Source organism: Oncorhynchus mykiss, chromosome 7, assembly GCF_013265735.2.
Source record: "Oncorhynchus mykiss isolate Arlee chromosome 7, USDA_OmykA_1.1, whole genome shotgun sequence".
Classification (NCBI taxonomy): domain Eukaryota; kingdom Metazoa; phylum Chordata; class Actinopteri; order Salmoniformes; family Salmonidae; genus Oncorhynchus; species Oncorhynchus mykiss.
In genome coordinates, this window is record NC_048571.1 from 44,527,690 (window position 1) to 44,541,425 (window position 13,736).

At 42.7% G+C, this 13,736-nt stretch overlaps 2 protein-coding genes across 3 annotated transcripts; both read left to right on the top strand.

The window, feature by feature from the left end:
* The first annotated feature begins 220 nt into the window (after positions 1 to 220).
* On the top strand, positions 221 to 7,400 carry LOC110528955 (serine/arginine-rich splicing factor 6-like). Its single transcript, XM_036984433.1, has 5 exons — positions 221 to 327; positions 5,100 to 5,214; positions 5,316 to 5,518; positions 5,660 to 5,728; positions 6,006 to 7,400. The coding sequence occupies exons 1-5, from the start codon at positions 221 to 223 to the stop codon at positions 6,157 to 6,159; spliced, it is 648 nt and encodes a 215-aa protein (XP_036840328.1). The 3' UTR covers positions 6,160 to 7,400.
* Positions 7,401 to 7,534: 134 nt separating this feature from the next.
* Positions 7,535 to 12,798, top strand: LOC110527848 (serine/threonine-protein kinase Sgk2). 2 transcript variants are annotated; one of them, XM_021609406.2, is made up of 13 exons: positions 7,535 to 7,791; positions 7,996 to 8,044; positions 8,227 to 8,279; positions 9,111 to 9,168; positions 9,294 to 9,377; positions 9,510 to 9,641; positions 9,742 to 9,854; positions 10,052 to 10,088; positions 10,187 to 10,273; positions 10,360 to 10,455; positions 10,608 to 10,763; positions 11,499 to 11,588; positions 11,716 to 12,798. In XM_021609406.2, the coding sequence occupies exons 2-13, from the start codon at positions 8,027 to 8,029 to the stop codon at positions 11,872 to 11,874; spliced, it is 1,083 nt and encodes a 360-aa protein (XP_021465081.1). In that variant the 5' UTR covers positions 7,535 to 7,791; positions 7,996 to 8,026; the 3' UTR covers positions 11,875 to 12,798. The 2 variants fall into 2 exon arrangements, with proteins under 2 accessions (XP_021465081.1, XP_021465082.1); XM_021609407.2 differs by having other exon boundaries at positions 9,760 to 9,854.
* The last annotated feature ends 938 nt before the right edge of the window (positions 12,799 to 13,736 follow it).

A 13,736-nucleotide genomic window follows, 5' to 3' on the forward strand; every position in this document is an offset into this window, starting at 1 on the left:
AGGCAGTTTACTCTGGGCACCTTATTCATCCAAGCTACTCAATACTGCCCCCAGCCATAAGAAGTTTTAACTAGCTAACATTAGGATCGTATGGGCAAAATGGCGACTACTAATGCAGTACAACGGTTAGCTGGTTAGTCAGCTGTTGTTGATTTAGCCAACACAGTAGACCTACTGTCAGCAATAATTGCTCCGTCTTCTCGCTCACGTGCACGATCGAATGTTGAACGGGAAATACTTGTGCGGTGAACGACTTGTCATTGAGCACGCTCGTGGCCGGCGGATGGACCGTGGTGTATACGGTGCTGGCGGAGGTGGACGTAGTAAGTGTTCTCTGAGAAGTTGTATGAATAACTACACCAAAATTACATGATTTACTTTTTTTTATCAGGTGTGATGATGGAGAGTTCCAGCAGGGGGCAGTAAAGTCATGAACAACACTTAACGTTAGCTACCTGTTCCTTGTCATTTGTAGGGCCACTGAAATAGTACCTCCTCTCTGTAGACTTATAATTGCAATTTTAATGAAGCACAAGATTGAATGTTAGAATAATGTTTGGATGTATGCAGTGTCTTGTTTGACGAAATTCTTTTAAGCCATTGCGGATTTTAAGGCATTTTTTAGCGCTTGAAAAATACAATTTGACAAATCAAATTGTATTTGTCACTATGTTTCGTAAACAACAGGTGTAGACTAACAGTGAAATGCTTACGGGTTTCTAACAATGCTGCTGTTTAACACGTTTTACCCACAGATCTGCCTACCTAGGTAGGCTAGTGGTTAGAGCATTGGGCCAGTAACCAAAATGTTGCTGGATCTAATCCCCATCTGTCATTCTGCCCCTGAACAAGGCTGTTAACTCAATGTTCACCGGTAGGCCGTCATTGTAACTAAGAATTTGTTAACTGACTTGCCTAGTTAAATAAAACAAAAAATTAAGGGTTGGGCATGTAAAATGTAGTGTTTACATTTCTGCTATGCTGCTTGCTTTGGTACATGCATTGGTATAATCTTAATGCACCCACTGCCTGTTTCTTAGATTCAAATAGCCTAGTTGTAATGTATACTAAAGAATATAGATGCAATGTATACTAAATAATATACACTGCTCAAAAAATAAAGGGAACACTTAAACAACACAATGTACAGTGCCTTGCGAAAGTATTCGGCCATATTGAACTTTGCGACCTTTTGCCACATTTCAGGCTTCAAACATAAAGATATAAAACTGTATTTTTTTGTGAAGAATCAACAACAAGTGGGACACAATCATGAAGTGGAACGACATTTATTGGATATTTCAAACTTTTTTAACAAATCAAAAACTGAAAAATTGGGCGTGCAAAATTATTCAGGCCCTTTACTTTCAGTGCAGCAAACTCTCTCCAGAAGTTCAGTGAGGATCTCTGAATGATCCAATGTTGACCTAAATGACTAATGATGATAAATACAATCCACCTGTGTGTAATCAAGTCTCCGTATAAATGCACCTGCACTGTGATAGTCTCAGAGGTCCGTTAAAAGCGCAGAGAGCATCATGAAGAACAAGGAACACACCAGGCAGGTCCGAGATACTGTTGTGAAGAAGTTTAAAGCCGGATTTGGATACAAAAAGATTTCCCAAGCTTTAAACATCCCAAGGAGCACTGTGCAAGCGATAATATTGAAATGGAAGGAGTATCAGACCACTGCAAATCTACCAAGACCTGGCCGTCCCTCTAAACTTTCAGCTCATACAAGGAGAAGACTGATCAGAGATGCAGCCAAGAGGCCCATGATCACTCTGGATGAACTGCAGAGATCTACAGCTGAGGTGGGAGACTCTGTCCATAGGACAACAATCAGTCGTATATTGCACAAATCTGGCCTTTATGGAAGAGTGGCAAGAAGAAAGCCATTTCTTAAAGATATCCATAAAAAGTGTTGTTTAAAGTTTGCCACAAGCCACCTGGGAGACACACCAAACATGTGGAAGAAGGTGCTCTGGTCAGATGAAACCAAAATTGAACTTTTTGGCAACAATGCAAAACGTTATGTTTGGCGTAAAAGCAACACAGCTGAACACACCATCCCCACTGTCAAACATGGTGGTGGCAGCATCATGGTTTGGGCCTGCTTTTTTTCAGCAGGGATAGGGAAGATGGTTAAAATTGATGGGAAGATGGATGGAGCCAAATACAGGACCATTCTGGAAGAAAACCTGATGGAGTCTGCAAAAGACCTGAGACTGGGACGGAAATTTGTCTTCCAACAAGACAATGATCCAAAACATAAAGCAAAATCTACAATGGAATGGTTCAAAAATAAACATATCCAGGTGTTAGAATGGCCAAGTCAATGTCCAGACCTGAATCCAATCGAGAATCTGTGGAAAGAACTGAAAACTGCTGTTCACAAATGCTCTCCATCCAACCTCACTGAGCTCGAGCTGTTTTGCAAGGAGGAATGGGAAAAAAATTCAGTCTCTCGATGTGCAAAACTGATAGAGACATACCCCAAACAACTTACAGCTGTAATCGCAGAAAAAGGTGGCGCTACAAAGTATTAACTTAAGGGGGCTGAATAATTTTGCACGCCCAATTTTTCAGTTTTTGATTTGTTAAAAAAGTTTGAAATATCCAATAAACGTCGTTCCACTTCATGATTGTGTCCAACTGGTTGTTGATTCTTCACAAAAAAATACAGTTTTATATCTTTATGTTTGAAGCCTGAAATGTGGCAAAAGGTCGCAAATTTCAAGGGGGCTGAATACTTTTGCAAGGCACTGTAACTCCAAGTCAATCACACTTCTGTGAAATCAAACTGTCCACTTAGGAAGCAACACTGATTGATTGACAATACATTTCACATGCTGTTGTGCAAATGGAATAGATAACAGGTGGAAATTATAGGCAATTAGCAAGACAACCCCAATAAAGGAGTGGTTCTGCAGGTGATAACCACAGACCACTTCTCAGTTCCTATGCTTCCTGGCTGATGTTTTGGTCACTTTTGAATGCTGGCGGTGCTTTCACTCTAGTGGTAGCATGAGACGGAGTCTACAACCCACACAAGTGGCTCAGGTAGTGCAGCTCATCCAGGATGGCACATCAATGCGAGCTGTGGCAAAAAGGTTTGCTGTGTCTGTCAGCGTAATGTCCAGAGCATGGAGGCGCTACCAGGAGACAGGCCAGTACACCAGGAGACGTGGAGGAGGCCGTAGGAGGGCAACAACCCAGCAGCAGGACCGCTACCTCCGCCTTTGTGCAAGGAGGAGCAGGGGGAGCACTGCCAGAGCCCTGCAAAATGACCTCCAGCAGGCCACAAATGTGCATGTGTGCTCAAACGGTCAGAAACAGACTCCATGAGGGTGGTATGAGTGCCCGACATCCAGAGGGGGGGTTGTGCTTACAGCCCAACACCGTGCAGGACGTTTGGCATTTGCCAGAGAACACCAAGATTGGCAAATTCGCCACTGGCTCCCTGTGCTCTTCACAGATGAAAGCAGGTTCACACTGAGCACGTGACAGACATGACAGTCTGGAGACGCCGTGGAGAACGTTCTGCTGCCTGCAACATCCTCCAGCATGACCGGTTTGGCGGTGGGTCAGTCATGGTGTGGGGTGGCATTTCTTTGGGGGGCCGCACAGCCCTCCATGTGCTCGCCAGAGGTAGCCTGACTGCCATTAGGTACCGAGATGAGATCCTCAGACCCCTTATGAGACCATTTGCTGGTGCGGTTGGCCCTGGGTGCCTCCTAATGCAAGACAATGCTAGACCTCATGTGGTTGGAGTGTGTCAGCAGTTCCTGCAAGAGGAAGGCATTGATGCTATGGACTGGCCCGCCCGTTCCCCAAACCTGAATCCAATTGACCACATCTGGGACATCATGTCTCGCTCCATCCACCAACGCCACGTTGCACCACAGACTGTCCAGGAGTTGGCGGATGCTTTAGTCCAGGTCTGGGAGGAGATCCCTCAGGAGTCCATCCGCCACCTCATCAGGAGCATGCCCAGGCGTTGTAGGGAGGTCATACAGGCACGTGGAGGCCACACACACTACTGAGCCTCATTTTGACTTGTTTTAAGGACATTACATCAAAGTTGGATCAGCCTGTAGTGTGGTTTTCCACTTTAATTTTGAGTGTGACTCCAAATCCAGACCTCCATGGGTTGATAAATTTGATTTCCATTGATCATTTTTGTGTGATTTTGTTGTCAGCACATTCAACTATGTGAAGAAAAAAGTATTTAATAAGAATATTTCATTCATTCAGATCTAGGATGTGTTATTTTAGTGTTCCCTTTATTTTTTTGGAGCAGTGTAGATTCATTACACCATCTTAACAAAGTCCTTGGATGTTTCAATTTGAAAGAGTCCACTGTGGGCTGAATCTGTTGACCTTTAGGCTAAGATGACTGATGATGACTGGCTATGATGACTGCCTGTCTGTCCCGTTTGGCCTTGGCTTTCACCTTAATGTGTGTGTGACCTTTGACGTATGACCTCTTGGTTGACCTTCCCGGAAGCCATGACGACAGCAGCCTTTTGCCAATAGACCAGGGTGATGGTGAGGAATCCCATTTTTAGTTTTTCTGTTAAAAATAAATATTGCCATTGGTTGAAGCCATGTTGGCGTCTGTGTTAGTTAACTGTTACATAAGCGAGCAGTTTGCATTCAGTTGGAAGTTAAATGGTATCTGTGGACTGGTACATTTCTACCAGCTACTGTGGTATCAGTTGGTAGTCGTACATATTTTCTCCCCCATTTTAGTGTTGTGATGTATACCTTTTTGTACAGCAGACTAAATGTAAGCCTGAGGTCGATGAATCAGAGAAATGGGCAAAGAGCGGGAATGCTGTCCATTTCCTGTAACTGCCATGATGCTCAGATGTACATTGGCTGAATGTATGTGTTACTACCTCTGCCAGGGCAATGTTAGACCACGTCACTTATTTGTACAATCATGTTAAGGGGCTAGTGGCCTGGTCCACACAGGGATAAACATCCAAGGATCAGTTCTAGTAGCCCCCCTTGAGTTTTCACCCCCAGTGTAGCCTCTGTAGACTCCCCCACTGTGCCATACTGTCTGTTCAGTGTTATTTTAAAGATATTAGTGGTTACAGCAGCCAAAGCCGCACTGGCCGGGACAAGTACGGGCCACCTGCACCCACAGAGTACCGCCTTATTGTGAAGAACCTCTCTAGTCGCTGCAGCTGGCAGGACCTAAAGGTGAGCGCTCAAGTCTCCATTTATATTTTATCTGTCCTTCTCTGAAAACTGAGTTCCTGCACAGCACATGTTGCAAGCACACCATTTTTTTTGGTTGACAGGACTTCATGCGCCAAGCTGGTGAGGGGACCTATGCCGATGCCCATAAGGAGTGGACCAATGAGGGGGTGATTGAGTTCCGATCACGCTCGGACATGACGAGGGCCCTGGACAAGCTGTACAGCACTGACATCAATGGGAGGAAGATCTGCCTGGTGGAGGACGAGCCTCGCCGCCGACGCTCCTCTTCTGGCAGCTGCTCCAAGTCTGGACTTACATCACCTCAGAAATGCAGGCATTGGGTCCTTACTGCCCTAATGTGGAAGGTGTTGCAGGTTTAATTTGCTATCATTCTAGTACCAAAGCTGGTAATTTACCCAGGCTTACAATGTGTTTGATCTCCCAGGTCTCGTAACAGACGTCGCTCTCGCAGAAGGAGCTGCAGATGTTCTGGCAGCCACTCCAGGTCACTCTCACGGAAATAACACTGACCAAATTGCATCTGCCCTGCCCAAGAACTCCAATACTTCACGTGGCTCGGGTAGTTGCATAGATTAATACATAGTTCATCCCAGAGGGGGAATTTCATTGTAACACAGCAGCAAACTGACAAGCACACATACTTTACAAGACAACTATACAAATACAAGACCTAGTTAAAATTCCTGTGTGTTTGTCCTCCACCGGTCACTCTCATGCTGTGAACAGCACTCTTGCACCAGATCCGACCACAAATCCTGTTCTCGATCCGTGAAGAAGTCCCACTCTAAGTCCCAGACCCGTTCCAATTCCCGCTCTAGAACCAGGAAGTCCCGTTCCAAGTCCCCTTCTCGCTCTGGCACGCAAGTCTCACAGCTTCTCGGCGAGCCACAAATCTCGCTCTCACACATGCAAGTTTCGCTCTAAAAGGAAGTCTGAGCGGGGAACCAGAGGCTATTCCAAGGATGTCTGTCAGCGAGAACTCCCAGAGTTGTTCTCCACCCCCCACAGAGAATGGAGACGGAGAGCGGTCCAAGTCTCCCTTCCCACAAGAAGACCTTCACCAATCCAAGTCCCCCGCCAAGCACCCAGCTTCTGGATCCGCCTCACGCTCTAAATCCTGGTCCCGATCGGCTTCCCGAGATTAAATGCACTTGTTTAAGTAGGAAGTAGGAAAGATTGTTTAAAAATAAATCACGGATCAAATGCAGCTACAAGTGTTTCAATTTGTCCCTCTCTGAGCACTTGGCTGTGATTCCAAGTGTTGAGAATCTGGCTGAAAGATTGTAGATTACTATAGAACGCATAGTATTTTTTTTATTGAACCGATAGGCAAGTCAGTTAAGAACAAATTCTTATTTACAATGACTGCCTACCCCCGGCCAAGCACGGAAATGCAGTACCTTAGACCGCTGCGTCACTCCCGAGTTGTTCTCAGTTTCCTTATCTTTCTGAGATTGCTTATGCGTCATGTTAAAGATACTGGTTGATGTTGGTCTTTCAAGAGGAAATTAATTCTTACTTCTAATTTTAAATGTCAACACCGTCTGCGTTGCTTCATTGAATCTCTGGTATTCCATTATCAAATCGTGATTGATATGGCATAAAAATAATACCTTGCCATCTTACCTATCTTCACAAATCTAAAATAGAAGGAAATGAAGACCCAACAATCACCCAACAATCTTTTTCCCATATAAATTGTTCTCCCTATGACTCTGAAATGTTTTGATTAATTATGCTAGTTTATACATTTGGGAGGTTTGTTGGTTCATTTATTGGTTTCTTTCCTATTGGTGTAGTTGATGCTGTCTGTATAGTCTAGACAGTTGTCCTTTGAGCATTTGAGTATTGACTGACATACAGCATTACTATGGTGTATTGGCTATTTTCAAAGATGTATGGGAAATCATGTCACTGTTTGCTCTGAGATATCTGATTTAAGGGTGGAAATACGTTTTTTTAAATTGTTTTAAATGTGTTAAGCACTCATGTTTATAAACAGTCTTGACATGTTTCGCTTTGACTGTCCTGTTTGAAAAGGTCACCATAATGAGATGTACCTAATTAATTGCAATAAAATGTGGGCGGACACGCAGTGTGTCAAATAATATGTGCAGTTTGGTTTGTTTCAAAAGGAAATATGTCGAGACAACTAAGCTACAGTATTGCATTCCTGGGCCCTCTTGGTGAATGCACCTTTTGAATAAGTAGTTTGAGCATATCAACTCTGTATACATGCCACATGTTACCATGTGGGTTTGCGTAGTACTTGTTTACAGTGATACAACCTGTTGTGTGCAAACGAGTTTGCGTCAGTGCTCTGGATGTCCAGCATCAATTCATTTCTTACACTTTTACATAACCGAGAATCTTCTCTGAATTTACGCTGTTTTCTCGTAGATTTTTGGCCATAAGACTCGGCCAAAGATACATATTCATCTGAGACTTGAAAATAAGCTGTAGGTTATTTGGCAAGTCACAGATTCTTGCGAGGACAGAATACCAATAGCCTACCTGAGAACACCTGAGGAAAAAAAGTCCTCTACACACAAGAGGGTAAGATCCTTGACCAACTTAATGCTCATGTATTGTGTATTTTACATTCTGTACATTTTTTTTTGTATACTGCTGACTTTTATTGATTTCTAGCAATGAGTGTCTAGGTTTCAAGTCAGTATTTTAAAAAATGTATACGTTATTTTGAGCTCACTCATATTTGATGGTACAAATAAATAATCTATTTCTGTTCAAATGCCTTAGACTCCCACCCTGGTAGGCACAGAAAAGAGACATGGATAATTGGAGTCAGGTATATTTGACTGTATATTTTCCAATCACTTTTATTTTCACAAAATGACATGGGTGTGTGATGGTTCCTCATTTGTATACCTATTATTTGTCCCCTCTACAATCAATCGAATCAGTGAACATGGCATTGTTCACTTCAAACCATTTAGCACAGTAATATTGTCTCCTCAAATTGCTTCACAGCTTCAATCCGCAAACTCCATTGATGTCAACCTTGGTCACTCACACAATCACCAGTGAGTAACCAGGCTTTATGATAATAAGCAATGTGGATGCACACACTTGGATCACTGTTGCAGTCCACACTTCAGGTCATGATTGTCTAATGCAAATATTTAAATACTGGGTAAGAAGTGAACACTAAACACACATACTAATTAGTGATATATCTTTTTTTATACAGGTTAGTAATTAATTGTTATTTAACCCATATTTTACTAGGTAAATTGACTGAGAAATCATTCTCATTTACAGCAACGACCTGGGGAATAGTTACAGAGGAGGGGAGGGGGGGGGGGTGTGAAAGAGCCAATTGGAAACTAAGTTGAGAGGTAAAGCAAGTTCAGTCAGGAACTAGTGTAAAGGGAGGGATTAAGGGCAGGCCGCTGACGCCAGAGGGAATTAATAAACCCATGTGTCTCTCTAGCTATTTTCTGTAATCCACCACCTGCAGCATATAGCCAACACTCAGTGGATAGTCATTGACAGATGAAACATCACAACAATGATGTTATTGTTATCAACACCAGCATGCGGTCTGATCGAGAGATGACACTCCCAGGCTTTATCATGGTTCTCACCAACAACAAAAAAATATAGCAGATCCTCTGTTGTTGACATGATTTAACTTGTTGACAGAACCCTGAGGATGTGTCACTATTTTGGCAACTACACTGGTATTGGTGATATCTGGGGGTGACATGGAAAGGCTTTCCACAGAACAAAGAGATACCAGCAAAGCCTTGCCTATACATTTTAAAATCTAAAGACACACTGTGTACTATTGTACAGTTTGCTACTAAAGCCATGTTCCTCTTTCTCCCACACCATTCCCTCTTACGTTTTAGTGCCAAGCCATCAGACTTTGAAATCCTGGCTATAATTGGGAAAGGAACATTTGGGAAGGTATGGTCATCTTTGGCAGTGTTCTCTAAATTGACAAAAAAAATGCTGTTGGTGTATAACCAACAATTTATATACTTTGCTTTGTGTTATTACCTTATTATTAATCAATGTTGTCGTGTCCCCAGGTTCTTCTTGCCAAACTGAAATCCGACAACAAGTTCTATGCTGTGAAAGTGCTGCAGAAAAAAATCATACTGAGGAAAAAAGAGGTTCCACGCAGAGTTTCACATAATTCCGAATATAACAGTAGATTTTTTTTGAAAGATAAAGGTAGGAGTGGGTTTAACAATAATGATTCACAATTGCTGTATTTATTTGCCGCTGGATTCTTCCATGTGAAGCAAAAGAACATCATGGCAGAGAGGAATGTGCTGCTCAAGAGTATGAAACACCCCTTCCTGGTGGGGCTCCACTACTCGTTCCAGACCCCAGAGAAGCTCTACTTTGTCATGGATTACGTCAATGGAGGAGAGGTAATGTATGGAGTAAAGACATAGGCTCTTTTTTAAAATTTTGTACAAGAGATAAAAAAAAAATATTAAATTTCCTTCTACTTTTGATATTCTACTGTAGCTTTTCTATCACCTTCAGAGAGAGCACTGCTTCTCAGAGCCAAGGGCTCGCTTCTACACGGCTGAGTTGGCCAGTGCCATCGGCTACTTACACTCGCACAACATTGTTTACAGGTCAGTCACACCCTCTCAACAATGTTGACAACTAAGTCTCACCCACTAAACAGCATTCACAGGTCATTCACAGTAAACCCACTTGTTCTCTGCTGGTTTCCTATGCTCCCTCTGTGAAAGGTCATTCTGTCAGCAGTGCCTTTAGGCTGTACAGAAGGTTCTCTGTTTTAAAAAAAACACAATTTTCTCTGTTGTAGAGACTTGAAGCCTGAAAATGTGCTGTTGGACTCCGAGGTAAGTGTATGTATATCATGAATTCACGACTATAGTTATATTAGTTCTCCGTGGGTTGAACAAGGTCACTCTGATGTTTTGATTTGGACCTTCTCCAGGGCCATGTTGTGTTGACTGACTTTGGCTTGTGTAAAGAGGGGATAGACCCGGAGTCCACCACCTCCACTTTCTGTGGAACCCCAGAGGTAAGTTTTGATTTCTATTGTATATCCTACAGTCCCCCCATTTCCTTTAGTCACTGTATCCACTGACACCGCCTTTTGCTCTGTAGTATTTGGCTCCGGAGGTGTTGAAACAGCAGCCCTATGACCACACGGTAGACTGGTGGTGTCTGGGAACTGTACTTTATGAGATGATATATGGGCTGGTGAGCATACCCTCTGAAAGGCCTATTCACGTGCACTTTGCTGTAATGAATTATGGTTCTGCGTACTATAGTAATGTATTTATCATTTTCCAAACCAAGTCAGCCACACCTCATTGTGAGTATCAACTAATTTTGTCCTCTGTTCCTTCTAGCCCCCCTTCTATAGCCAGGATATGTCTGAGATGTATGACAACATCCTCCACAGGCCCTTGAGTGTGCCAGGGGGGGCCAGCTCTGTGGCGTGTGACCTGCTGATGGGCCTCCTACAGAAAGACCAGCATCGCAGGCTGGGTGCTATCGCAGACTTTGTGAGTGAACTTGTCACAATACGCAGGATGAGGATGTCCTCACCGGACAGTCTACTTTCTCTCTCTTTCCTAGAGTTAACGCACATGCAGACACATACACACAGACCCACTCTAGAATGACTAGAACCTCATTTATCATCTGATTTACTTAAAGGGATGCTCCAGAGCTTTTGTATAACTTCAGCCAGTAGTTTTGAAAGTAGTGCCAGCGAGGCAAAACGGGTCCCCGAAACTTGGGCACAATTGTGTACAACATCATCCATTTCATATGATATGTTACATCCTGCAAAAACAAATGTTTGTAAGCCCTTAAAATACAGGATTGCATCTTTAAAAAAAGGCACATCTCAATAGGTGGTCCAGGTGTCCTCTGATAGTGATACGTGGGTTGACTCATAAACCACAGTCCACGTGCCTGGCAGGCAGTATGAGTTAATAGACGAATAACAAAGAGAGTTTCAAACCTCCCTGCCAATAACAGCTAGTTTTCAGGTTACATATCCTTCCAATTAGGCCCCTCCAACTAGGCCCCTCACTCAGACCACCCCCAGACAGTCCAAGCAAAATTGTTGCTTGAGAAATAGTTTTTTTTTGCTAAAAGAGCTGTTTATTTTTTACAAATTGAAAGGAAAACGATGACAGAAAGGTACTTAATTGTTACCCAGAAAATGATATGATATCAAGATAAAAACGGCTGCATTGAGCCTTGAAAATCTTTTTGTCTTTCACATGCAGCTCGAAGTTAAAAACCATACTTTTTTCTCGCCGATAAACTGGGATGACCTTTACCATCGGAGAATCAAACCTCCGTACAACCCCAACGTGGTAAGTGTGTAAAAGAAATTTGATTTCAGTATTGTTTTTCGTCGAATTTCGATCCATAACATACATACACAATTAATATGACATTCATTCAGTGTTTTCTACTGTGCTAAACCTTTTGTCCCAACAGAAAGGCCCAGCAGACATGCAGCATATTGATCCAGAGTTCACCAAAGAGATGGTGTCAGGCTCTGTGGGGGTTACCCCTGAATTCTCCAACTTATCAACCAGCAGCCCAAATGCTTTCACTGGCTTCTCCTATGTCTCCAGTGATGACAACTTCCTCTAGTGTAGGACATTCAGATTCTACATTGCTGCCACCCAAAAGAACCAAACTTCTCCCACCCACTTTGTTAAAATGCACACCTAATGCATTGGCTCTTCGATTACTTTGTAATTGTATTTGTAAAGCTATTATTGTATCTCATGCAGAAATGAACAATGCAAATAAAGAAAAAAATTGCAAATAGGCTAGGACTTTCAAGGCAATGATAGATAAATCATTCCCTGAAATATATGAATGGGGAGTTAATTGTTAACATGTGGCATCAGTTTGGATGTTATAATAAACATTTGGTTCTGTTATTTGTGGGTTTACCATGCATATCTCAAGAAAATCATTGAAAATCTGTATACTTCAATATGTCTATGGTAGCCTCAGAAATAAACATAGAATGAGGTGACCAGATTTTGGTAATGAAAAACCGGGATATTATTGTAGCACAAAATATATATGATACATTTTTTTTAAAGTAATTTAACTACATTTAGGCTAAACTGTTTGGACACTACAGACGACTTTGTGAGAAGACTGATTTTCAGGATGTTTCATGGTCTGACACCGTTCTAGCTCTGCCACCTTTCACCACAGATGCGGAATTGTTACATAGGCCAATGTGGTGGATTGAGATGCATCCAATGAAAAAAATAAATTAATATCACTTGCTCAAAACTGGCAGATTTTTATGGGGATTATTTTATCAGGCTATGCTGAACAAAAATATAAACGCAACATGCAACAAATTCTAAGATTTTACAAAGTTTCAGTTCATATAAGCAAATCAGTCAATTGAAAGAAATTCCTTAGGTGAAGGTGCAGGTGAAGAAGCTTGATATGGAGGTCCTGGGCTGGTGTGGTTACACAGGGTCTGTGGTTGTGAGACCGGTTGGATGTACTGCCAAATTCTCTAAAACAACTTTGGAGGCGGCTTATGGTAGACAAATTAACATTAAATGATCTGGCAACGGCTCTGGTGGACATTCTTGCAGTCAGCATGCCAATTGTACGCTCCCTCAAAACTTGAGACATTATTTTTTGTGACAAAACTGCACATTGTAAATGTAACGGATGTGAAACGGCTAGCTTAGTTAGCGGTGATACGCGCTAAATAGCGTTTCAATCGGTGACGTCACTTGCTCTGAGACCTTGAAGTAGTAGTTCCCCTTGCTCGGCAAGGGCCGCGGCTTTTGTGGAGCGATGGGTAACGATGCTTCGTGGGTGACTGTTGTTGATGTGTGCAGAGGGTTCCTGGTTCGCACCCGGGTATGGGCGAGGGGACGGTCTAAAGTTATACTGTTACATAAAGTGGCATTTTATTGTCCACAGCACAAGGTGCACATGTGTAATGATCATGGTGTTTAATCAGTTTCTTGATATGCCACACCTGTCAGGTGGATGGATTATCTTGACAAAGGAGAGCTTCTCACTAACAGGGATGGAAACAAATTTGTGCACAACATTTGAAATAAATAAGCTTTTTGTGCATATGAAACATTTCTGGGATTTTTTTGTGTGTGCATGAAACATGGGACCAACACTTTACATGTTGTGTTTATATTTTTGTTGAGTGTAGATCTCTCGGTGAGAGCATATACCATCTATAGAAAACCCTCCCTTGAGTTCCCCTGTTATTTTGGACTTCGGCAGAGCAGTAAAAGTGCTGTTCACAGTCAAAAGATCATGCAGCTGGTCGACTAAATTGTCAGTGTGAGGACGGAGACAACTAAAGGAGAGGAGGCTCTCCAGGCTCCGGATGCTACATCCTCCCGGCTGAGCACCATCCTCTCCATTAGCTCCAATACAGCCATTTCTGCAGTACTAAATCCCTCTGCATCTGACCAGGTTGCAAGGCTGTTTCTGTCACTTTCGGC